We start from the raw sequence: 23,967 nt of genomic DNA on the forward strand, positions 1-23,967 counted from the left end.
CCCCACATGCTTCACATTATGTCTGCTCAGGCATTCGACTACATTGTATATGTACAGCTGACTGTTCCAAGAGGTTGTCAGTTGACGTCATGATTCACCTAAGGAAAAGCAGGAGAAGGCAGCTCTGGGGATCCACGTTGTTTTGATTTCGTTTTTACACCATAAATGCACTGCGTACAACCATGGAGAATTATTCACAACTCGAAGGAGCCCTACAGATCATTTTCTCTTTGGGCTCCATGACTGGAAATGGTGGCCCTGGAATTGATCTGAGGGGCCTCAAATACTTTAATTTGGGCTTGAAATCAATTTAACTTGGATAATGATGGAGTTATTATAAACTGTAATTGAAACAGCAGGCAGATGTAACCAATTTTTTCAGCTAGTTTTCAAACCCCCTTAATACCTTGGTTATACAGTCAAACCTTGTTAATGAGTCACTCTTGGGAGAGCAAAAATATGACTTAGTAAGCAGAGTGACTCGTTAAACGGAGTAAGCCATAGCTGTGACATAATTCCTGTCTGAGGACAACTGGGACTTCCCAAAAGTGACCTGGTAAGCAGAATGACGTGTTAACCGGCTGACGCACTAACGAGGTTTGACTGTATTTCCTTCCTTCCATAGTCATAAATGCCTTTTTTAGTGCCTAATTTAGGTATTCTTAGTACCCTTTTAGACCATTTTTAGTGCCTTAACTTTTGGGCTCGTTTGATTACAATCCGAACTGTCAACACGTTCCTAAAATAAAAGAAAAAAATGAGTTCTGCCTGAATGATTTTTCCTCTCTTCAAGATTTATGTTCAAAACTCAAAAAGTAAATTAGTCGAAGAATGACTACATAACATGTTTTTGCAGGGGCCTCACAAATTTTTTTTTTTTGCACCAGGCCGCGAAATTCTTAAGCCCGGCCCTGCTGATAGTGGTGAATATGATAAAGTCAAATCCTGTTTTAACGAATACTGTTACAGCGAAAATCTCGTTTTATAACGAACACTTTTCTAATCCTCCCAAATAAGTTTACATAAAAAAAATGCAAACACCTGGAATTCCTTTATAACAAAATTTCATTATAACGAAGTGATTTCTCCTGTCTCTTGGAGTTCGTTATAATAGGATTCGACTGTACTACAGGGTAATCTACAAAGGCCTATTAATTACACGTTACTGTTAATGAAAGTATCACTCAATCGCCACTTCAAATCCCAGTCACGACAGGTTGCGAAAATTGCACTCTTGTGATTTCTGTCTCAGATGTTGAAAATGGCGAATCAAATTTATTTGCTCTTGATAAGAGAACTGAAACAAATAAGTGTTCTAGTGAATCATTGATATCTGTTGTGCAAGCCAAGAAAACCTCATGTTCGGTTTGTGAATATTAATTTTTTTAGTTTTGCTTTAGTACTTGCATTTATGTATTTTTTGGGGGGGGGGGGGGAGGTATGGTACAGGGTGATTGAAAATAAATTTATAGTAAACTGAGTAGTTTTCCCAAAAGCTGCTTGTCTGAATTCAGCCAAATTTTTAGGATATATTAATGAGACCATGGAAGGGTGATTTACGAAATAAAAAAAATAGTTAAATTTTTGGCCACCAGGTTAAAAACTGGTAACTTTTTATTGAATTTTTCTTTTTCCCAAGGATCATGTAACATATACACTATTGGACACCTGTGATAGAAAAGAAAAACTAACTTTATGCAAAATCAATAGTTGGTAGAGCCACCACGAGAGGCAATTACAGCGTGAACCCTCCGGGGCATACTTTCCACAAGTCCTTGAGTGACGGCTAGTGGTATTTTCCTCCACTCGGCTTGGAGAAGACATGTCAGTTCCTTCACCGATTTTGGACGGGTAGGGCACCCCTTAATTCGGCGATCCAACTCGTCCCAGAGGTTCTCGATAGGGTTCAGGTCTGGGCTCTGGGCAGGACAGTCCATTCGATGAACCCCATTGGCACCATACCAAGCCTTGGTTAACCTTGCAGTATGACAGCTGGCATTGTCGTCCTGGAAATAACAGGGGTCCACCCCGTAAAACTGCCACAACGTAGGAAGCACATTGTCATCCAAAATAGTACAGTAGGCATCGGCGTTGAGCTTACCATGAATGGGGACCAAGGGTCCCAGTCCATACCAGGAGAAACACCCCCAGACCCTAATTCCACCTCCGCCGAACTTGACCGTTGGCACAATGCATTCTGGCAGGAGACGTTCTTCAGGCAGACGCCAGACCCAGACCCTGCCATCCGAACGGTAGAGGGTGAACCTTGATTCGTCGCTCCAAAGAACCCATTTCCACTGATCTACGGTCAAATTTCAATGTCCTTTGCACCACATTAACCGAGCAACACAGTTGGACTTTGTGATCAAAGGCTTATGGGCAGCAGCACGACCATGAAAACCAATCAGATGTGCTTCTTTACGGATGGTATTCATTGAAACAATACTCCCGGATACCTGTTGAAACTCCTCGCGGATGAGGGCCATCGGTTGGGTGCGGTTCTTCAGAATTTCTATGGACAGCACCCGTCGGTCTCTGTCTCCCAGTTTCATTGGTCTGTCGACTCGGGGCAAATTCCAACAATCACAGCTCACCTTCCACTTCTTAATCACATAGGCCACTGTCGATTTTGGGTACTTCAGTCATTTTTGTGATACCCGATAATTATACTTTTCTCGAAATCAGAGAGCTCCGAACTGAGCAGCATCTTGCATGCGACTAACGCAGATGTTGTTTCCTACGCGATATATATCGGTGGAGGACGTGACGTATCTCAGGACCGCAGATATCGTCATTTGCATAGGTGTCCAAATACTTATTGGTAGATAGTGTATATCTCAATTTTCTACGGACATTAGTGTATACCAAGTTTCCATGGCCCCCACATCCTGGAGTAGGGCCCTAGGCTGGGATCTTTTACGGGCCCTGTTATGATGTATTTACAGCGTGAAAAAACAAAAAAATAATGAAAATCGTCCCGGGCCCTTGTGGGGGCCATGCAAGTTTCAATGGAATACCTCCTCCAGATTAAGCGCTACATTGGTCTGAGCAGTGTCACTATATTGAAACTACTAAAGAACCTATATAAAGCCAGTTCTATTAGACACATTCCATTAAAACTTGGTATATACACTATATAGACAATAGGAAAATTTTTTAATGAAATAAAAAAACAACACTTTTTCACCTAGTGGTCGAAAATTGAATTAATTTTTTTCAAATTCCACAAATTTTCCCTCTTTTCAAAAACACAGACATAGAAGTGGTTCAGAAATTACAACTTTTGATTTCTTACCCAGCATTATCAGAATTCATAAAATAATCAATCCACATACAGATAATCCATACTTTTCTGTTGTCACCAGTGCTGTAAAACCTTCAAGTTTGTCAAAAATATAACTCGTACCACAGCATCACATAAATTATAAAAATTGTAAGAGATATTCATTCTTCTTTAATTATTCAAAATAAAAACCAAAGCTGACAAAGATATTTTTTACAAAATTATTCATATTTGCAACAACTCTTTATTCACCTCTCGCTTAAAGTGGATCATACACAAATTCTTTAAAATTAAGTTTTTCAATTTTTTTGGCGTGATTCTTGCTGCCTTCTTGTTTTTCAGTTATACTCAGAAAGATATTGTTTCAAAATGGGAGCAAATTTCAGGACACTCAACACGATGTTTGGCAATTTAGCACTCGTTATTTGGCAAAATTTACAAATTAGCACTCATAATTCGGCGGACTAGATCTTTTATTCATGAAATGAATTTTTTCCCCCCATGAAACATCTGGATTTGACGCAATGACGATCGACCATAGTAATTTCTGCTGCTTCAGAGGCGAAATTTTTTTCCCTTTTTTTGAAAACAGAAACCGCTGTCGGTAGTTGAGAAACACTGAACTAGAGTAAACCATCTGCAGCTGCATGATCAAGGATATGATCTGTGTTTCACAATGAGGGGCCAATAATTTGAATAAGGAGCTACGGTTGCCACAATCCGATTTTCAGGGACAAAATCAAGAGTGGGAATTTACCATGAAAATCCAATACGCATCTAAACACAATTTGAATCCTCCGAATTTTGTAGAGGACTGAAAATACTCTTTCAGAAGTACTCTTCAAATTTTGCATACTTTTTTTCCATAAAATAAAATACCACTTAAAGCAAAAAAAAATTTAATAAAAAAAAGTTTTTCTTTAAAATTCCCCTTAAAATTTTGGAGAGTGAAATTACTCTTCAAAATTATTTTCTTGGATAATTCTAAGTGTGACTATGGAAGATGGGAAAAAGGGGTGGGGTGATGAAGAATGACGCCACGCTCTCTGGGAAAGAATCGTTTCGTGGCATGCGAAAACAAAACTTTTTTTGTGCCCTTCTCTGAAAGACTGGGAATTTAATTAGCTGAGAGCATCATTGTACATACCAGAGAGGAGAAATATAAGTATTTCTCTTCTAAGGTACATACAAGGCAGGTATAAAAGTATTTTATGGAGTTTCCAAGTGCACACACACACACACACACACACACAAAAAAAGCGCTATTTGATGTAGAAAACTACAAAAATATACTATAGGAGCAAGATGTTAATTTTGGCGTAGAGTTCTCACCACTGGTAAAAGCATCATTTTCTGGACAGGAATGATAGTTAGTACTTAGCTAATTTTTTTATTTCAATTTCATTGTAAATTTTTTCGAAAGCACAACAATCTTCTTTTCCCATTTTTCTCAGCATATCAGAAGTGGCTGTGGCCACTGTAGTCCGACCAATCAGGTGTTCTTATCTCAGCTGTGCTGGACATCGGCAGAGTGGTTCCAAGGGTGGCCTTTTGAAGTCCCTATAAAAAAAATCTTCCCCACTATGCCTTGTTTTATTTTTCGTACTTTTTTTCAGGGACATTCTTTCAGCATCAAGTACTACTCATCATCAACTTTAGCAGGAAATATTCCAGGGTGAGGGAAAAGTCATGACTTTTTTTAAGAAACAGCTGGAAGGATTTTAATGAGTTTTTAAGGGTCCTTAAAAAAAGAAATGAAAATTCATGACTTTAAGGAGTTTTTAAGCACCATATGGACCGATTTAAATATAACCACAATATTACAGAAATTAGAAATACATGTATCCAATAGTTGAGGATGGAGAATTTTTATTTATGTTAAGGAAACAAACGAATAGCAACAAGCGTGTTATACTATTCATTTGTTTTCATTAATGTGGGCAAAAACGTTACCAAGTTCGTAACATTTGAGTACATGTGTACACATATAACACTTTCATTTTCAAAATAGTTAATGAAAAACAACAAATAAAAGTACCCTATATACTTGTGTATAAGTCGAGTATTTTTCTGGAAAAACTTGTTCCCCAAGTGGGGGATCAACTTATACTCGGGTCAGTTTTTGATGAGAAAATATTGACCCCCGCAATCAGTAGTCATTTGTGTTCGAGAAACCAGCATTCGTGTATAGAACCGATGTCAAAGCCGAGGGAAAGAAATCGAAAACATCATTGGCTTTGATACCAGGCGGGTTAATGTTGATTGTACAGCCTTTAGATGTGAGCATCAACAAGCCTCTCAAAGACTATTTGAGGAATTTGTGGATCGAATGGATGAGTTCCGATGATAAAGAAACTACAAAAAAGTGGTGTCTTGAAGAAACCTGTACATAAGGGGGGAAATTTTGTTTCCGCCAATCCTTCAAAAAGTGTCGCATCAGCAATGCGATGGACAGAACTGAAGATATCCTCTGAAAGTGACAATGGTGATGACAGCCCAGATGAAGATAAAAAGATGTCGCACACCCTATGATGATCTAATGGATTACCATGAGCTTGGAGACTTAGAAAAAACGGATTAAAAAGTTTGAATCATTTCTTCTGCAAATTTCCGTAAGCTATTCATTTTGCATGAAAATATAAGAATTTCTTTTTCTCTGAAATGCACGGATTTTTTTGGGGTTGGCTTATACACAGGTTTTCAATTTATTGCGGTTTTGGTGGTCCTGAAGTGGGGGGGGGGGGGGCGGCGGCTTATACACGAGTATATACGGTAAATGTAGAACTTGAAAATTATCCACAAGAAATTTTTTTTTTTTTTCAGTCCTTTTATTGACATCATTGCATTCCACAAATCTCAACCTACTGGCTTAATTGTAACACCTCTACGTATTTGCCCCCATCCTATCAACCTGTGAAAATATAAAAATTAGTATCACAATAAGAAATAACAAAACTAATAAATCAAGTACATAATGGACAAAAATTTTCTGAATGGTTTGAAAATGTATGTGAATGACTAATGAATAAATTGGGAAATTAGGAATAGATATGGGAATTTGTTTTCTTTAGCATTAGCTAGTGATATTTAACATCATGCAACTGTAAAAAAATAACCTTGTCATGGTTATACAGTGCACAGCACTTCATGTGATCACATCGAGACTCTGATAAACAATTGATTACTATAAACGAAAAAAACCTGGCAGTAAGTGATGACCATATTATGTCCCGTTTGTTCGAACGGGACAAATCTGTTAAATCGGCATTATCAAAATCGGCCACTAGTTTCCAAATGTTGAATTGTCACATTTTTTTGTATTGTAATATTTGAGCTAAAATACTTTCTCAATTAAAAAATCGTGAGGAGTAAGAATGGAATTGTTTAATGTGTATTTCAGAATAAAATACTTTTATAATGTGTGTTGCATTCGATAGATTCCGTAACAAAAGACTGCCAGCTGAGTAACTGAATGTGTTCAGTTTCTTTCAACTGACTGAGTACTGAAGACAGAGGCTTTTCTTGACCTTACACATGCCTTCACTAAAGGAAAGAAACTGCAAAAGCAGCACTACATGTGCATGGATTTTTATATTGGATATTACAGACTGACTACAGTTCTTACATTTTGATAACGGTAATTTATAGGGGGGAAAAATGAGTCTGGATCAATCTTAGCTTTAACCGTTTAAAGGCCAAACTATGAACAAAGTCACTCATTGTTTTGAAATTTGGAGTCCTTTTGCATGCCTATACATAGATCAACTTTGAAATTTGAAGAAAAAATGTTTTTCATGATGTTCCATAAATGGAACATTGGCACTTGGGCAGGGGTGAAAGCGGAAACTGGTATCGCCTATATTCTAACGATTATTTACTTCTGGAGTACAGTTATCACACAAAATTTTCTATTTTCTACTACAAATTCAAATTCGCAACACATACTGGTTGTTTTAACATAAAAATGTGTGCGAGTGCTGAAAATTAAAATTTTTTTCTAATGTCTGTGATAAAAGGAAAACATATTTGATGGACCCGTTTGTCATATTGGTAGCATTTATACATACTGTTTTTTTTTTTTGGCAAACCGCACACCGTCCTTTCGTCGCAAACAATATGATAGCCATCAGATGACCTCACATCTTTTTTCAGTTGATAACGTGAACCTGGATAAATAATTAACCCCTCCTTTGTTCGTAGAAGTTTCAATTGTCACTTTTCTTTGGAATTCCAAATGTGAAATACGATCAGCTTCTCGCAACTCTGAATGAATTATCCAACGTGCTGTAATGGCCATATGGCAAATTTTTTCCAATGGAATTCAGAGCAGACGTTTCGATCAGATTCTAGAATGAACTTTTTTATCCCATGTAATTTTTTTTTTTCGGATTGCTCAATAACTGTCTTGTGTAACATGACGTCCTCCGGGTCATGTTTTCCTTAATTAATATCAAGAGAGTACTTACCTTTAGACCCCAGGGACCACTTAGCCACCGGAAACCACCGAAGGTCTCCGGTCTCGCTAGCATACTGGTATGGGCTAGTTCGTCCGCTTAGTCTTTCAGCTGGAAGGTGGGGTCTTCCAGTTGCTTGACGAGGATGAGACTGCAGGTCGGGCAGCTAATGTCCCACCTAAATTAATCTCTCGGCGATATTATCCTTAGTTCTTAATCTGTTGGTGCCTCCCGGGAGAGATGTCACCTAGTCTCATTGGAAGTTGTGTTCCTTTGTATGTTCCAAGTTTTATGTTAACATAAGTATTTTGTTTGCCGGCAGATGGCAGCGGACCTCCGTTGGTAAACTTTCCCGATTGTCATTGGTCATGTTGGGTGCACCTGGCCAATTCGCCTGACATGTTGCCAAACGGTAATTTAATGTTTATACTAATATTTCGAAATTAAATGTAAACTATGGCGATGTTTTTTATTGTTGTGACGTAATATTTTTCATGATGTGACGGAGTATTTCCGCGGTCCAAGTGGACCAAAATACTTGTTTCCCAACTAGTGTATATATACAGGCTATGGTTATTGAACGTTCACATCACATCTCTTTGCATTTCTCTTCACCTCACTCGTTTAACGAGTTCGGTGCTCAGGTGTTGTAGCACGGTGGTGCTAGTCTTCCATTAGTCAGGTCTAATGTAACATGACTTCATCTAGCTTTAGGCTTGGAAACGTATCCTATCATGATTATCTAATTTTGCATTTGTGTCTCGGCAGGTCCGAACTTTTAATAGTAGCTTTACATATGAGCAATGGCTTGATTCTTCTAACGCTAACAGGGTGACGTCGGAAAGGTCTCCACCTAGAGTTCCTGATCTAGTTGGTATCGCCAACTATATGAAATAGACGGGTCGACAACGACTCATCTCAACATTTGCCTCATCACCGCCTGATTCCCGATCTCTTGCAGTCGGATTGACATCCGACGATCGTCTCTTCTACAGATTCACATCTGTTGCTTCACCAGACTCTTGGTTCCAATGTTGTGTTAATTCGAGACAGTGCACCTTGAAATGGGAAACACGGCTCCCAGCCGGCGTCACCTATCTCGGGGCCAGTGAGAATCTGCCTCTGACGAGTCTCGTCACAGCGGACATCCACTTCAAAACCGTGTCTCATCTCTAACCGCATGTTGAAGTTCCGGACCTTCCCCAGATAAGTGCAATATATGAAAAAGTCTCTGTGATACATTTACATTCTTTTTAATTTAACGTTAAACTAAATTTTTTATATCATTGGAAAATTCTTGAATTAATATTGTAACTATGTTATGTTTTGGCAATTGAATAAATGTCTTGATTTGAATTCTAGTATCGATTTATTTCCTCGTGCTGTCAAACAACTTGAGGATAAAAATAGAATCCGGGAAGTAACGTTAAAACATTACACTTGCTTTTTCTTGAAACTTGAGTGTTGTACTTGCGTTTTGCTCCTTTTTTCTGCCCTACATCTTTTGAAGAACAGATTTCAGGAGTTTTCTAACACTTCATCCTCGTTGTTGCAAAATTACCTAGCATTTCACATGCATCAGTTTGAACCATTGATACTACTGTAGATCATTTTCAACAATATCATCTTCATCCATGATGTTCTTATTCTCATTAGCAGGTAATTGGCATATATCTGCATCCTGTAATTCAAAATCTGGAAGAGTTTCTAAATATCCTACAGCTTCTTCTAATGTAAGATACCTTTTTGATGTGGTTACACTCAGCTGAACATCACAAGACTAAGATTGTCGAACTTGGTTTGATTAGTCTGAAGTTTGCAAAAATATACATTTCTAAGAATGCAAGAATAAAAAAGTACTCACCCAATATAAACAATCCACCCCAGAAAGCACATTCTTCAGTGTACCCAGAATTAGCCCCTATACACATGTTGAACGATGAAAACCACCCCGGGGTTAGAACGGGAAATCGAAACAGCGCACTGGACATTAGATATCCCTAGAATCCAGCTATCTTGAAAGGCGAATGTTCCATAAATGAAACATGCATTTTCGAACACGCGTAGCTCTTTAACTTTTAACAGAACAAAGAAACTAATTGATTTACTTTGATTGATACATTAAGTGGTAGAAACACAAAATAATTTTCAATTTACTTCAAAATTGAAATTTTGGCAAATTTTTATCGAAATGGGAGAAAAATGCTTAAAAAATGTCAAATTTCAAAATTCTGTCAAAAATGTTTATATCAACCTGAAGTTTCCGAATTTATTTTAAAAAATACTTTGAACTCTCGTCTATATACGATAAAAAAACCTGAAATGTTTGAATCAATTATTCATCAATGTTTCATTTATGGAACATTGGCCTTTAAACGGTTAAGGAAATATGGAAAAAGAAAATTACTTTCAATAAAAAAATTGATAATATAAACCAGACTCCTGGTAACTATAAACAAAATTTTCCCATGCTATGATATTGGTCATTTACAGAACTGATAACAATACCCAAATGATAATATTACCTGTAATTTTTTTAATAAGTGGTGTCGACTGTGGTAACAAAATTTTGAGAAAAATACAGCAGGAAGCCCTTAATTCTATTACAGAACAAGCACTTTAAAAACCACAAAGATAGTGAAACTTTTGCTCTGAATTCAAAGGGAATATATGCTCAATATACGAGAAGAAAGGGGGGAAATGAAGCATGGGAAAACGAGGATTTTCACAGGAATGTACCAGGTCCCTTTTAGACAGAGCGGGTGAATATGCTTCTAACCACGCCCCTTCAATGCATTGCTCTAACTCAAACACCGCTGGATTAGAATTGCACTCTCATAGACAAAATCTACAAGCGGGCATCCACTAGTCAGCAGTAGGTAAGTTCTGTGTGGTGGGTACAGGGTCGGTGGAAATGCCTAACTTTTTATCTCTTGCTCCCAACACAAGATGGAGTTGATGTCAACTTTCGCATTTCTTTTCTAGTGTATTTCTTATTATTATGTCTCTCTCTGGGGAGAAATGTGTGTGAGTATGCTGACAACTCTCAAAGTGGAAGGTTGTCTTATGTAATTCCCCTGCGTTTTATTGGTGCATTATTGAATCACCCTCCCTACAGAATTAAATGTTGAGTTTAAAAACACAGGTGTGTGTTTGAATTCATGGTATAACCATGGGCGTGGTCAGTCGAGCCAGAGCACCAGTGAACCTATAGATTGATAGTTGATTAGTGAATCAGCTCAACTTCGGATACTTCGAATACTCAACTTTTCTACAAGACATTACAAGAAACTAAGTAGAATTTCACCAATTTCATATTTCGATTCGCACGATGGAGAATTTAACTGCATTGAGTCGACCTATGTGTAACACGGCCCAAATCACAAGACTTGATAAATTCTTGTCAGATCATCAAAGTGCAAGTGAAGCAGTAATTAAGTGCAGAAAAGAAACATTAAATGCGACAAAAAACAATATTGAAGATTTGAAATTGAAATATTATGAAGTGTTAAAAGATGATGAGTTTGAAGTTCTAAATATAGAGCTCTGTGAAATTGAAAGAAAATTAGGGGACACTAAAATCCGTTTGAGTTTGTTGAGTTTCGTTCCAAGTAAAATCGAAACTAATGCCTCTAAGCAAAACGGAAAACTACCAGAAATTCCCATGCCACAATTTAGTGGTAAATATGAAGAGTGGACTTTGTCCAAAAATCAGTTCAATTCTCTGATTACTGAAAATAATAACCTTTCCGATACACAAAAACTATTATTTATAAGCTGCGTTAAAAGGTGAAGCTAGACAAGTCCAAAGCATTGAAGACACCTTCGATTCGTTATTCTCTGCACTAGAGAAGAACTGGCCCCTGCCAGTTCTTGTTTGTTTGAAAAAAAAAATTTCTGGGCCATTCGATTGTTCAATCCCCTTCCTCCAACAAAAATAATTAAAACAAAAACTAGAAAGAAAAAAACTATATTTTTCTGTTATTTATGCTGCATGTAAGAATACTATACTACCTAAAAGGGAAAAGAAAAACAATGTCTCTCTCTCCTTCTGTTATCAGACTTTGAAAAGAAAGCTGACTCCGCAAACTGGAGGTTGATTGATGGGACGGGGAAGGAAAACATATTTATCAGGGAAAGACTGTTGTACTAGCTGGGCTCGTCAATACCGAAATAAGAGTGTTTTAAGTAGGGTTTCCGGGAAAAAATTCCTACCCACCTATTCTCAGGAATTTTTGCAATTTCCTGTTCCCGAAATCCAGAGAAAAAGTTCTGGGAAATCTGAAAAATTACTGCTGTGACACATTATAATACCGAAAATGAAATATAGAAGATTTATAAAAAATTAATAGGAATATTTGAAAAAAAATTACAAATTATTTAATCTTCTATACCTATAGCATACCAATGCTTGGAAAAGAGATGGGAGTGGGGAAGAATAGATAGATTGGGAAACAAACGTAGCGGGGAGGGGCTTCCAGTTGGTGTAAACTTATATTAACAACCTTGCCTATTATGAAATCCTAATATTGTTTTGGAGAAGTGGAAACACAAGAGAGAAGAGAATGAAGGAAATAAGATCAGAAAAAAAAAAGATTTAAATATATTTTCCTCACTCATCAGCACCCCTTACTTTATGGCCTTGCTTAAGGACCCCTTTTTATATAGAGAATAATTGCCTAATACCTTCCAATACTCATTTTGCCTTTCCTCGCTTCGCAATCTTAATACTTGAAAACTTATCCCATTTTTGTTTTCGTGTAACCACTTGCTTGTGATTGAGAGAGGAAGTCTTATGGCTTTGCCCAATTTGATGCATGCTGTTCACAACTGACCCTCATTCTTTAAGCAATCCTACAGAAAAATAAAAGTGATTGCGGGAGTAGGGAGTTAAACTTTTAAATGGGATGACCACTGACAATGATCGGCCTTTCAATCCGAATGGCTTCGAATACAAAAACAAAACAAACCTGGTGTAAAAGTGGGGGGAAAACCGTGTTACGTGTTGGAGGCGCAATGTTGTTTGGTAGGTGAGCTCACAAGTTGAATACAGCGATTTTTAATTATTTACATGTTTTATTTACAATTTATACAACCATTACAAACTCAAAAGCAGGAGCGTGTGGCAGGCGTGCGGATAATCTGAATGTAAACAAACAACATAGTCGGCTTTGACTACATAAAAAGAGACATGTTGCCACATTGACAAGAATATTAATAAAGAGAATGATAATAAACATAGTTGAAAAAGGGTCGTTACATGACCCCCCCCCCCCCCCCCCAGTTCAGAGGATCATAGACTCTTGACGGATTATACGTTGAAACCCATTATACAAATTATATGTTGTAACAATCACTTTGTACAGTTGAAGCAACAAATCGCAAGCATTTAGTTTGAAGCGCGGAATTCTCGTATGCTCATTCTGTGTTAATGGGTATGAATATATTTATCAGTAGTGATTAAGAGTTATGTGTAAGAATGTGATCAGCACAATTGGAATGAAACTATCTTAGTGCTGCATAGGGAAGTTGCAATTCGAACTACACAAAAAGTAACACATTCTTTTTTCCCTTTGCTAACTGTGGGAAAATTTAAAAAAAAAATTTCATGTTGCATTATTTTAATTTCATCTACAACAAGAAAAATATGAAACTAAATAAGTTTCTTAGAGCCAGGCCAAACTGAAATGAAATTTGGGGCCTAATGCTGGGGCAGCCACCAACACAGTTGAGTTCACAAGTAAGAGTGCCAATTCATCCTTTGATGCAAAGATTTGTAAACCTTTTATGTTTAACTGTATAGATCAGTGATACCCACCATGGGCATTAACGCCCTCTTGGGGTCAGTAGAAGCTACGGGTGTAACATAGGATGGGTTTAGATGGCGTTGGGGGAGAAAAACATTTCTGAAGGGGACCGATGGGACAAAAAAGATTGGGAAACCATGGTATAGATCATTAATATAATCATATCAATTAATTATAAAATTTGTAATTTGTGTCATGAAAATTTTGTGTAATCGAAGTTGTGTGGTGCAAAAATGAAATATTTTAACTTTAAAAAGTATAAAAAGTAAGTGAGGCCAAAAATAATGTCGTATAAACGGGAAGAGTCGTGTAAACAAGGTTTCACAAGGAATAAGTGATGTTGGGAATTCCAGATAATTCTTAGGATACACCATTTCTCATTTGCGAAGGCTTCAAAATGTTGGGAATTCGGAAACCCTAGTTTTAAGAACCTGAAATCTCAGGATTACCACTAATTAAATTAACCAATTTTTGATATGAATTTTATTGCAGATTTATAAAATACTGCTTTACATTTCATATACAGGGTGCATAGCAAACAGGAGGTATGGCATTTTACTGGCAAACTGAATCATAGAGGTAAATGTTCTCTAATTAGAAAACGTTTCCAAATAATGTGTAGTATTCAGATATGCCATTCACGCGTGCCCGTTTCAAGGGGTTTTATAGTTATCAAAAGTCAATTTATTAAAAATTTTAATAGTATTCGTGTGCCCCAAAACCCAATTAGAAAGTAGTTGCTCTTTCTCTCCTGATGGCAAAAAAAAATTCCATGTTTTTATTTGCAATATCTGCTGAGATATGCTAATTTGAAAAATTGAGGAAAACTGGGGAAAAAACAGCTCTAAATGTGGAAAAACCATTTTACCACATTTGCCTCTATTTTTTCCCCATCTTTCCTCAGTTTTTCGAATCCGCATATCTCAGCAAGTATTGCAGTTAGAAACGTGAAACTTTTTTGTTGGAATCAGGAGAGAAAGAGCAACAACTTTTTAACTGGGTTTTAGGGCACACAGGGACTGTATGAAAAGTTACAATTTGATCAGTCTAAAACCTATCTTGTATATATTGTGCAAGGCTTAGGATTTTAATCCTGTCCATAAAATATTATTTTGCACATGTGATTGATCTCTTTGCAAATTTCTCAATGGTCTCGTATTTCAAGCATTGTCAGTGGAATGTCAAATGAAAACAAATTATAAGACCCAAGAGAATCAGTCAAAACCCTTTTTGTTGTAACAAAACACTGGTGCATAAAAAAATGTTTCTTGAAATAAAGAGTACTGAAAAACTGAATAGATGCTGTTTTGAGAGGCTTTAGTGGAATAATAATTACAGTTTAATTTTTCTGATTTTTGTCAAAACCTATTTTTTCATCATTTTAATTCAAAAAATTTTAGCCATTCCCATTTTAAAATATTTTATTTGTAAGTTATGCAATTTGAATGATACAAAATTTTCATTTTCACTTTAACTCAAAAACAACTTGAAAAAACAAATTTTACATTAGTTCATTCAAGGATTGGCAGGTTTTTGACGCTGTAAACCGCAGTTAAAAACCCTCCATGAAAAACCTTTGTCAAAAACCTCAAATATTGAAATAAAAATTCCCATTGGAAATACACACGTTAATTGCATGTAATGTTTAAAGTGATACAAAAAATAAATATTTAATGATTCTAAAATAATTTTCTACTCTCGACAGAATTATTTTGGACAATATATGTTTTTTTTCTTATAAAATTTGAATAAAGCATAACATGAACATTGAAGGGAAAACTGTGGAACGATTTGACATTCTTTGATTCAAGATGATTCTTGACCTTCCAAAATTTCTTCAACTGCTTAGATATGTTTGCCGTGATATAAACCGTCCGCTGTCCTCTTTTTACAACAGATAAGTGTTTAAAAAAGTTCATTATATCATGTAATGTTGATTTCTGTTATTATTAAATTATTTAGATAACTACTGATACACTTATTGCGCATAACATTGAAATATATCTAGCAATCAAAATACTTTACTAAATCGAAGGACAAAAATGTCATTTAATTTGGCAATGGTAGCTTGTATATGTCAAACTTAGTTATTCTTACTTTTGCCTATGTTATGGTATATTTGCTAGCATTTATAATGCAATGGTTTTCCAATTGAAGCTGTATTCAAACAGGCAAAACAAATACTTTGGGTATTAAGTCTTGTCAGCTCTGCTTTGATTGAAAATACTTTTTAAAGCTCCGTGAATTTATACACCCTGATCTAAGGCATTTTTAAGTGAAGATAAATGAGTTTAATTAGTGCATTAACAGATGCTGTGTGAGAATTTTTATATGGAATAAAATTTTGAGCAGATCAGAAAATTTAAAATATCGAAATAGATATTTTTCCTCAGTAATTATCATTCCGAATATAAAATCCTTTAATCTAAATAAAAGTAAGTGTTTTGTTATAAATTTAACATATCTATCAAGTTGACAAAAACTATTTGACATCATTGACAGTAAGATTTTGATAGTTTTAATACCGAGTTAGTTTTGGGGTCAAAAACCCAACTCTGATGCCCTATCACACATATTTTGAATAAGTAGCTCCATTCCACTCAGCAAATTGAACACCGGCAATAAGTAGCTTAGATAAATAAACCATAAAATTATATTTTATATGTTCTAGGCTCTTATGTTGAAGAATTCAAAATTGCAAATTATAATTAATATTTTGTTTTAATTATTGTAATAAATTAATGTTTAAAATTAAAACATTGTAATACGCAAAAAAGTAAGTTTTTCATCAGGTTGTATACTTATTGTCTTCAAAACATTATCAAAAGGCATTAATTTAGGTTTTTGACAGTTTTACACAGTTTTTGATGTTTTAAACCAGTTTTTGACTCCAGTCAAAATGCCAACCCTGGTTCATTCATCTTGCAAGGAATGGTACCTTCAAACCAGGGAAGAAGTTTTTTGTACACTGTTGGTATTTTAATTATGCAACATACTTTGATCGTATGCTTGTGTACTGCAACACAAAAACATTGGCATGCAACTACTCACTAGAAATTCCTCAAAGAAATGTTTATGAGGTGCATAGCAGTAACAGTAGTATTTGAAATACAGGCATTCCAGAAATTATAACTAAAAATACAATGATACCATGGTATACTGATTTTTCGGCGAATGAAGATTTTTTTTTGACATTTTTCTGCTTTGATTAATGAATATGGATTTCGCTACAAAAATTTCAGTTGATATGGAAGCACATGCTAACATGAAGCAGCAGCATTGCGAGCTATATTTTCTTGCTAATTAAAATTAATCTAATCAGTAACTGTTACTTGAGCACAAGATTATTTTATTTCAACCTTGGAACCACCTATTTCCAGATAAATAATATTTCTCAGAAAAGTTGTAACAATTTCATATAAAATGAAGGATTTATTAAACTAAAAAAAGAAATGTATCTTAACAAAACTTGTAAAAAAGTTTCACTTAAATAATTTCAGTGGATACTGTACAACTCTTAATACAAAACTGGACAGCCTCGACATTCTACGAACTTATATTTTCTATCTGCATGTGTGAGAGTGAGAAATGAACAGAGTATTACATAGCATACAGTGAAAAATAGAAGATATGGGGGGGTCTATTACGCTCACGTCGTTATACAACGAGGTCGTTAATGATGTCACACCCTTAACGCAAATTCTCAACGAGCCTCATAACGCAAATCTCAGCGACCATCGTCAACAACTTGATTTTTCTCAGCAACCCGCGGTATGTTGTTATCTATTTTACGAAAAACTCCCTGGTCCGAGAGTTGCGTTAGCTCTGAAAGGGATGGACCAATCGGATAATCATCATCACTATCAACGAGTGCTGCAGCACGTGCGTTATTATTATTTTATTTATTTGTGCACGTTGGTTGTCCCTAATCTTCTAAGCTACATTTTTTTAAAAATTCATCCGGATTATTTTTATTTTCATCAAATATTTGAGAAAAAGGTAGGCTATGCACGCACATGATACTAGCGCGGGGAAATTTTCTAAATTATTACGTTAAAAAAATGATTTTCTATTGAAGTTAAATAATATGAATTTCCCAAACGACTATCAAAAATATCATCATATATTACCATGTTTTTAACACATTTACCTACCTCCTTGATATTAAGTCAAAATCAAGAACAAGTAACCTTTTATTTACATTATTAATTAGAAAATTGGTTTCCTTGTTTCACACATGAAAATGAAGTGATACTAAATTTACACTGTTGTTAACATCTTTTTTATACTCCGATCAGAAAATGCACTCAAGGATTAAAAAAAATTTATTTGTTGATCAATAAAATTTACTTTGATTTTTTATAGTGTACTTTTTTTAGTGCACAGAGTATAGTGTGCGTGTGTAATGGTGTTTACTGCATTACACTTCTGTGTACTGCACAGAAAGTAGCAATACTTAATTGATATTACAAAATATCAATGTTATTAAACGGATTAAGAAGGGGAAAATCTGGAGACGTTTAAATCAGGGTTGTTTGGTTTAAACCACGTTGGTTTAAACCATGGTTTAAACCTTGGTTTTAACCAAGTGGTTTTTTTAAAAAAACCAGTTTGGTTTTTTTCAAAAAATCAAATAAAAGTTGCCTAAATATAATTTTTTTCCTTGAAAAATATCATATTGGTTCATTATTAGCCAAAATGTTTCATTTTTACCACATTTTATATCCTTGGGGTACATTCTGATGGTATATCTTTAAATGACATAAGATTTTATAAGTGGTTTTTTTCAAAAAGTCTCTTAAAAGTGGCTAGAATATATATATATATTTTTCATATGAAGTATCTTAGTCATTTAAAGTTATATACAAAAGCCAAAATTTCTCATTCTTACAACATTTTCTACCCTTTGGCTACATTCTGATGCTCTATCTTTAGCAAATTCATGAATAAGGATTGCATCACACATCTAAATGTAGTGGTGCATTATCTCACAGGGTTTCTTTTTCACTTCACAAAGTAGCAGCAACAGTAGTGACACCATCATGCTAGGGGCAGGCATTTTCTTTCCCATAAGAAGTAGCACGTCTCCTACTGTATATCTCCCAGTCTTAATATTCAATAGTAGTTTTTTTTATACTTTCACACTGTTAAGCCCAGTTAATCAGGGTTCTACTGAATAATAGTAACAGATTTATGAAAAATAATCAGCTATATACAGGGAGATTATAATTTGAATTTTGATTCTCCAAAACTATATAATAAGTACTGATCAGAATGACTTGAAAATTTGCATGGATACTCCTGAAGCAATGGAAGTTTCTTTCGCAAAAGAAAAAAGTGCAAAATGTGCAAGTAGATGATGCTGTACTTGGCCAGCAGTATAATCTATTTTGTGCAACCACATCATTTCAGCACTTCCACAGCATCAGTGTGTGGATAGAACTTCTATCAAGATGCACATTGCAATACCAGCAAAGCAGCTGCTGAAGACCCATTTTGACAGGATGCACCTTAACCCTTGCAACTTCTGGCTGTGGGTGTAATAAATAGGGGTCCAGCACATTCCCTATATGTTAGATGTTAGAAGTTCCTCAGGAATATTAACGGTGGGGGGGGGGGGCACGTTTGGTTTAATAAAGCTGAATTGCAAGCACATCTACATCATGACCCTGGCATACTCCGATTCTGTTGTTGAACAACAATTTTTGTGCTTTCAACCTCAGGTTGGACAACATATTTAACATTTCTTAAGTAAGTTGTAGTTATTTGTTCAATTACTTCGTTTTTTTGTGATGTTTCCATGAATTATGAAATCATGCAATGCTATAATTAAGGTATCATTTTGCCATGACTGGCTATCGTTTCCATTCTGCGAGAAAATTTCCCACATGTTGGATGATGTCATTAATTTTACATTTTTAAGTATTTTTTCCCCTTTACCAAATAAAATTGCATTTTTTCAGGAATATTCATGTCAATTTTCAAGTCATTTTGACAATCGTTCTTTTACAGTGTTTTGAAATCAGAACCTTAGTTATAATCACCCCGTATATCGTAAACCATTGCTAATTAATCTGCATTATTTATGCTTCATTAAATACATTATATTCACCTAATTTTTATTACTTTTTGCAAAATAGCTTCCTAATTAAGTATACTGAGAGTAACTGGAGAAAAACCTTTATGTATTATATGATTAATAATAACATTAAAAGAATTTTCAAACACTCAGTAATCCATTGAGTTGAGCAAAAAATAATTAAATTGCAAAAGTTGGTTTTTGTTAAAATGTAAGAAATATTTATTGATTAATTAGTATGGGAATAGTGTTAATTACATTAATAACCATTTCATTTTAGTTAATTATTAGAAGTTTGAATGATTTTTCAGAAATTTCATTGTTTTTAATGTTAATACTATTAAAACAAAAAAACCGGTTTAAACCAAAAAAACCTGGTTTAAACCAAAAAAACCCGGTTTTTTGGTTTTTTTCAAAAAAACCGGTTTTTTTACCAACCCTGGTTTAAATATATATTGACGTCGATTTTGAACAAGATGTACAAAAAATATTGAGCGAATTTCAAAATGTCTTGAAAACATCGCGATAGAGAGATTTGCCAGTTAAATAATATTCTTATATTGAGATGAGTTTAAGATTACAATAAAGGCATTTCCATGCAAGATTAAAAAAAAAAAAATGTTGTGTAGAGTGATTTATCTTTGTACCGAGTATAATAATTTATAACGATTTACCACTATGAATTATTTTTTCCAATCAGTATGTGTACAGATAACATTTTAAACGATAATGCTGTCTCTGAATCATGTTACTAAATTAAGTAATGTAATTCAGAGAATTATTATTCATTATAATGAACAACTTGAGAAATTAATAATGAATGAATAATTTCCAATTCTAACTAATTTGTCTCCGTTGCTCTCACCATCGAAAAATGTATGCGCGAGCGGCCATCTTTATTTCTGTAACGCGAACATAACGAGTGGTCTCCGGTTCTTGTTAGTTAACGTTTCACGTAGCGATGACTATAACGAAAATCGCTAGTAACGATGTGAGAAAAATCAATCTTTAGCGATGGTGACGTAAATCTATCCCACAATGCACCACAAACCCCAAACACGTTTGAAATGCGGGCATAACGACATGAGCGTAATAGACCCCATGGTCAGTATTTCTTTTAAATTCTCCTTCATCCAATTGTGAAGTTGTTTATTTAAGCCTTAGGTCAGCAATTTTATTTTTTTTCTGGTATTTACAAAACTTATTTTCAAATCTTGGACCGTTTCTAAAACAAATTAAACAATTTTTCTATAGAGACCTAAACATGTTTCAGCTAACGAATGTGATTCCAGAACAAATAATTTTCATTAGCCGAGGTATCACTGTTATAAAGCAGCCTAGGTGCCCTCAAAGAAGAATTTGTTGAAAACTGACATACATCGCAGAACAATCAGTGCTACAGCAGAACAGTCTTCTTGTTAAACTTCTTGTTATTGGGAAGAATGTTAAGAACTCTTCTGCATAGAAAAATACTATAAAAGAATTTTTACTCCAGAATATTTTCAGTCAGCTGAGGCTAAATGCATAACATACGAGGCTAGAAGATAACTTGAAACTGTTATTATTTTAAACACATCAGGGGGCCGTTCAAGTATGACGTCATCATCGATGGGGGGGGGGGGGGAAGGGGGAGTTTCAGATTTGCTGACTTTTGATGACAAGGGAGAGGGGGTGTTTGGATAATGCTTACGTCATCAACCACCCTTCATGAGAATGTGAGTTAGGATTCAGAGGGGCAGAGCTGATGATGAAATTTTGTTGACAAGGGGGGAGGGGGTCAGCGTTTTGGTGACTTTTGCTGACAAGGGGGTGTCAAAAATGACTAAAAATTTGCTTACATAATACTTGAACGGCCCCTTATGAAACTGTTGCAGGACTGATTATATAATAACAATTAAAAAAACACACAATCTAGCAAATATGCAGCAATAACACTTGTTACAATTTTCACAACAATGAAATATTAAAAATATTTTAAATCTCACCGCCAATGTTTCTCTACTCTGCGACTCAAAGCTATTTTTTCACCAATTTCAGTGCAGACAGGGTTTGTTAAACTTATTTTAGCCAAATCTGCTTTAACTGCCAGGACTCTTCCTCCAGTGGATAGTGACCCAATATTCACCATGAGAACTTCTGGTTTAGCAAGTTTTTGCACCTATAAGAATCCATAATGCAAAAAGAGAGAAAAATTATTTTGTTACTTCAAAAAATTTGATTCCAAATTTAAAAATATAGACTGTTAACACAGTAGACTCTGGACTATCTGGCCTAATCTGGTGGAAGGGCAGGTCGAATAACAAAAAGCCAGATAGGCTACAGATGCTAACTTGCTACCCACCTCTCATACCATTAAAAACACCCTTTTTATTTCAAAACTCACTTTTATTCTTATGTTCTGACCCAAGCCTTTTTTTTACATGTTAACTGGTGGGGATTTTGCCCCACTATCAATTTTATTTCCTCCCCCCCCCCCCCGTGAAGATAAAAAATGACCACTGGTGGGGCAAAGCACTTTTCTTGTTTTCCTGAGACAGCTTCAACTTTGAATTCTACCAATATAAAGGGAGTCAAAGAAAAAACTCACATTAAAAGATTTCGTCAGTTGCGAGGTCAATTTTTTATGACTGATCTTTTTTTTCTTCAAGGAAAAGAAAAGTTCAACTGAAAAGATAAGTTTTCCAGGGACTGACTTCTCTGGAATAGGTCTTTTTTTCTCATAAAAAGTCAGACAAAGAACAGATCGAGGATGGCCGAAGCGAAGGATATGACCACTGATTGATTTTTTTTATGCTCATTAAAGTGAAAATAGTTTAGTTATATAACCCTGGAAGTAGAAAGGATCTAAAGTTACTAGGTTATCACATGCCAGGGTTAAAACCAGGGTTTGTAAAAAAACCAAAAAACCGGGTTTTTTTTGGTTTAAACCAGGTTTTTTAGTTTTAAATAGTATTGACATTAAAAACAATGAAATTTCTGAAAAATCATTCAAACTTCTAACAATTAATTAAAATAAAATGTTTATTAATGTAATTAACACTATTCCCATATTAATCAATCAATAAATAAATATTTCTTACATTTTAACAAAAACCAACTTTTACAATTTAATTATTTTCTGTTTAACTCAATGGATTACTGTGTGTTTGAAAATTTTTAAAAAATGTTATTATTAACCATATAATATATAAAGGTATTTTCTCTAGTTACTTTCAGTATGCTTAATTAGGAAGCTATTTCGCAAAATTAGGTGAATATATATAATGCATTTAATGAAGTATAAATAATGCAGATTAATTAGCGATGATTTACTATATACGAGGTGATTATAACTAAGGTTCTGATTTCAAAACACTGTAAAAAAAAGAATGATTGTCAGAATGACTTGAAAATTGACATGAATATTCCTGAAAAAATGCAATTTTATTTGGTAAAGGGGAAAAAATACATAAAAATGTAAAATTAATGACATCATCCAACATGTGGGAAATTTGCTCGCAGAATGGAAACGATAGCCAGTCATGGCAAAATGATACCTTAATTATAGCATTGCATGATTTCATAATTCATGGAAACATCACAAAAAACGAAGTAATTGAACAAATAACTACAACTTACTCACGAAATGCTAAATATGTTGTCCACCGTGTTCTGGCTATGAGGTTGAAAGCAAAAAAATTCTTGTTCAACAACAGATCAGAGTATGCCATGATCATGATGTGGATGTGCTTGTAATTCAGCTTTATTAAACCAAACGCGCCCCCACGTTAATATTACTGAGGAACTTCTGACATATAAGGGGGATAGGCTGAAGCTTGCAATTCACCTAACTTTGCAATCCTACAACTGTTCATAACATTTTGAGGTACCCCCCATGGCCAGAAGCTAAAAGGGTTAAGGTCAAGTGAACTGACGGCCAGCCAGGTGTCGTGCCATCCTATTATTGTCAAAATGGTTCTTCAGCAACTGCTTTGCTGGAATTGCAATATGCATCTTGATAAAAGATGTGCTTGCACATTTTCCACTACCTGCACTTTTTTTCTTTTGCGAAAGAAATTTCCATTGCTTCAGGAGTATCCATGCAAATTTTCAAGTCATTGATTCCAGTTTTGGAATCAAAACTCTTTAATTATAATCACCCTATATATAGCTGATTATATTTTTCATAAATCTGTTACTACTATACAGCAGAACCTTGATTAACTGGGCTTAACCATGGAAGTATAAAAAAAACTGTTGAATATTAAGGATGGGTGATATACAGTGTGAGATGTGCTACTTCTTATGGGAAAGAAAATTAAAATGTCCATGAGGTAATGTAACTAATAGTACACTAGCCTTTGT

The 23,967-nt window shown here is 35.0% G+C and overlaps 1 protein-coding gene and 1 long non-coding RNA gene across 3 annotated transcripts in view; one reads left to right on the forward strand and one right to left on the reverse strand.

Moving 5' to 3' along the window:
- Positions 1 to 4,293: 4,293 nt before the first annotated feature.
- Positions 4,294 to 4,526, forward strand: LOC149069422 (uncharacterized). Its single transcript, XR_016195084.1, has 2 exons — positions 4,294 to 4,422; positions 4,465 to 4,526. It is a non-coding gene; the product is annotated as an uncharacterized LOC149069422 (long non-coding RNA).
- A 609-nt stretch (positions 4,527 to 5,135) lies between these two features.
- eIF2gamma (eukaryotic translation initiation factor 2 subunit gamma) overlaps positions 5,136 to 23,967 on the reverse strand; it is a 281,173-nt gene continuing 262,341 nt past the window's right edge. For both annotated transcript variants that reach the window (XM_089249936.1, XM_089249937.1), the window contains 2 exons: positions 21,609 to 21,781; positions 5,136 to 6,194 (listed from right to left, as the gene is read on the reverse strand). In XM_089249936.1, coding sequence (XP_089106062.1) covers positions 6,140 to 6,194; positions 21,609 to 21,781 — 228 coding nt within the window. In that variant the 3' untranslated portion in view covers positions 5,136 to 6,139. The remainder of the gene's footprint in view (positions 6,195 to 21,608; positions 21,782 to 23,967) is intronic.

The sequence above is a fragment of the Pholcus phalangioides genome, unplaced genomic scaffold (assembly GCF_987345545.1).
Source record: "Pholcus phalangioides strain wild (caught in Gottingen) unplaced genomic scaffold, Ppha-v1.0 ptg000022l_1, whole genome shotgun sequence".
Classification (NCBI taxonomy): domain Eukaryota; kingdom Metazoa; phylum Arthropoda; class Arachnida; order Araneae; family Pholcidae; genus Pholcus; species Pholcus phalangioides.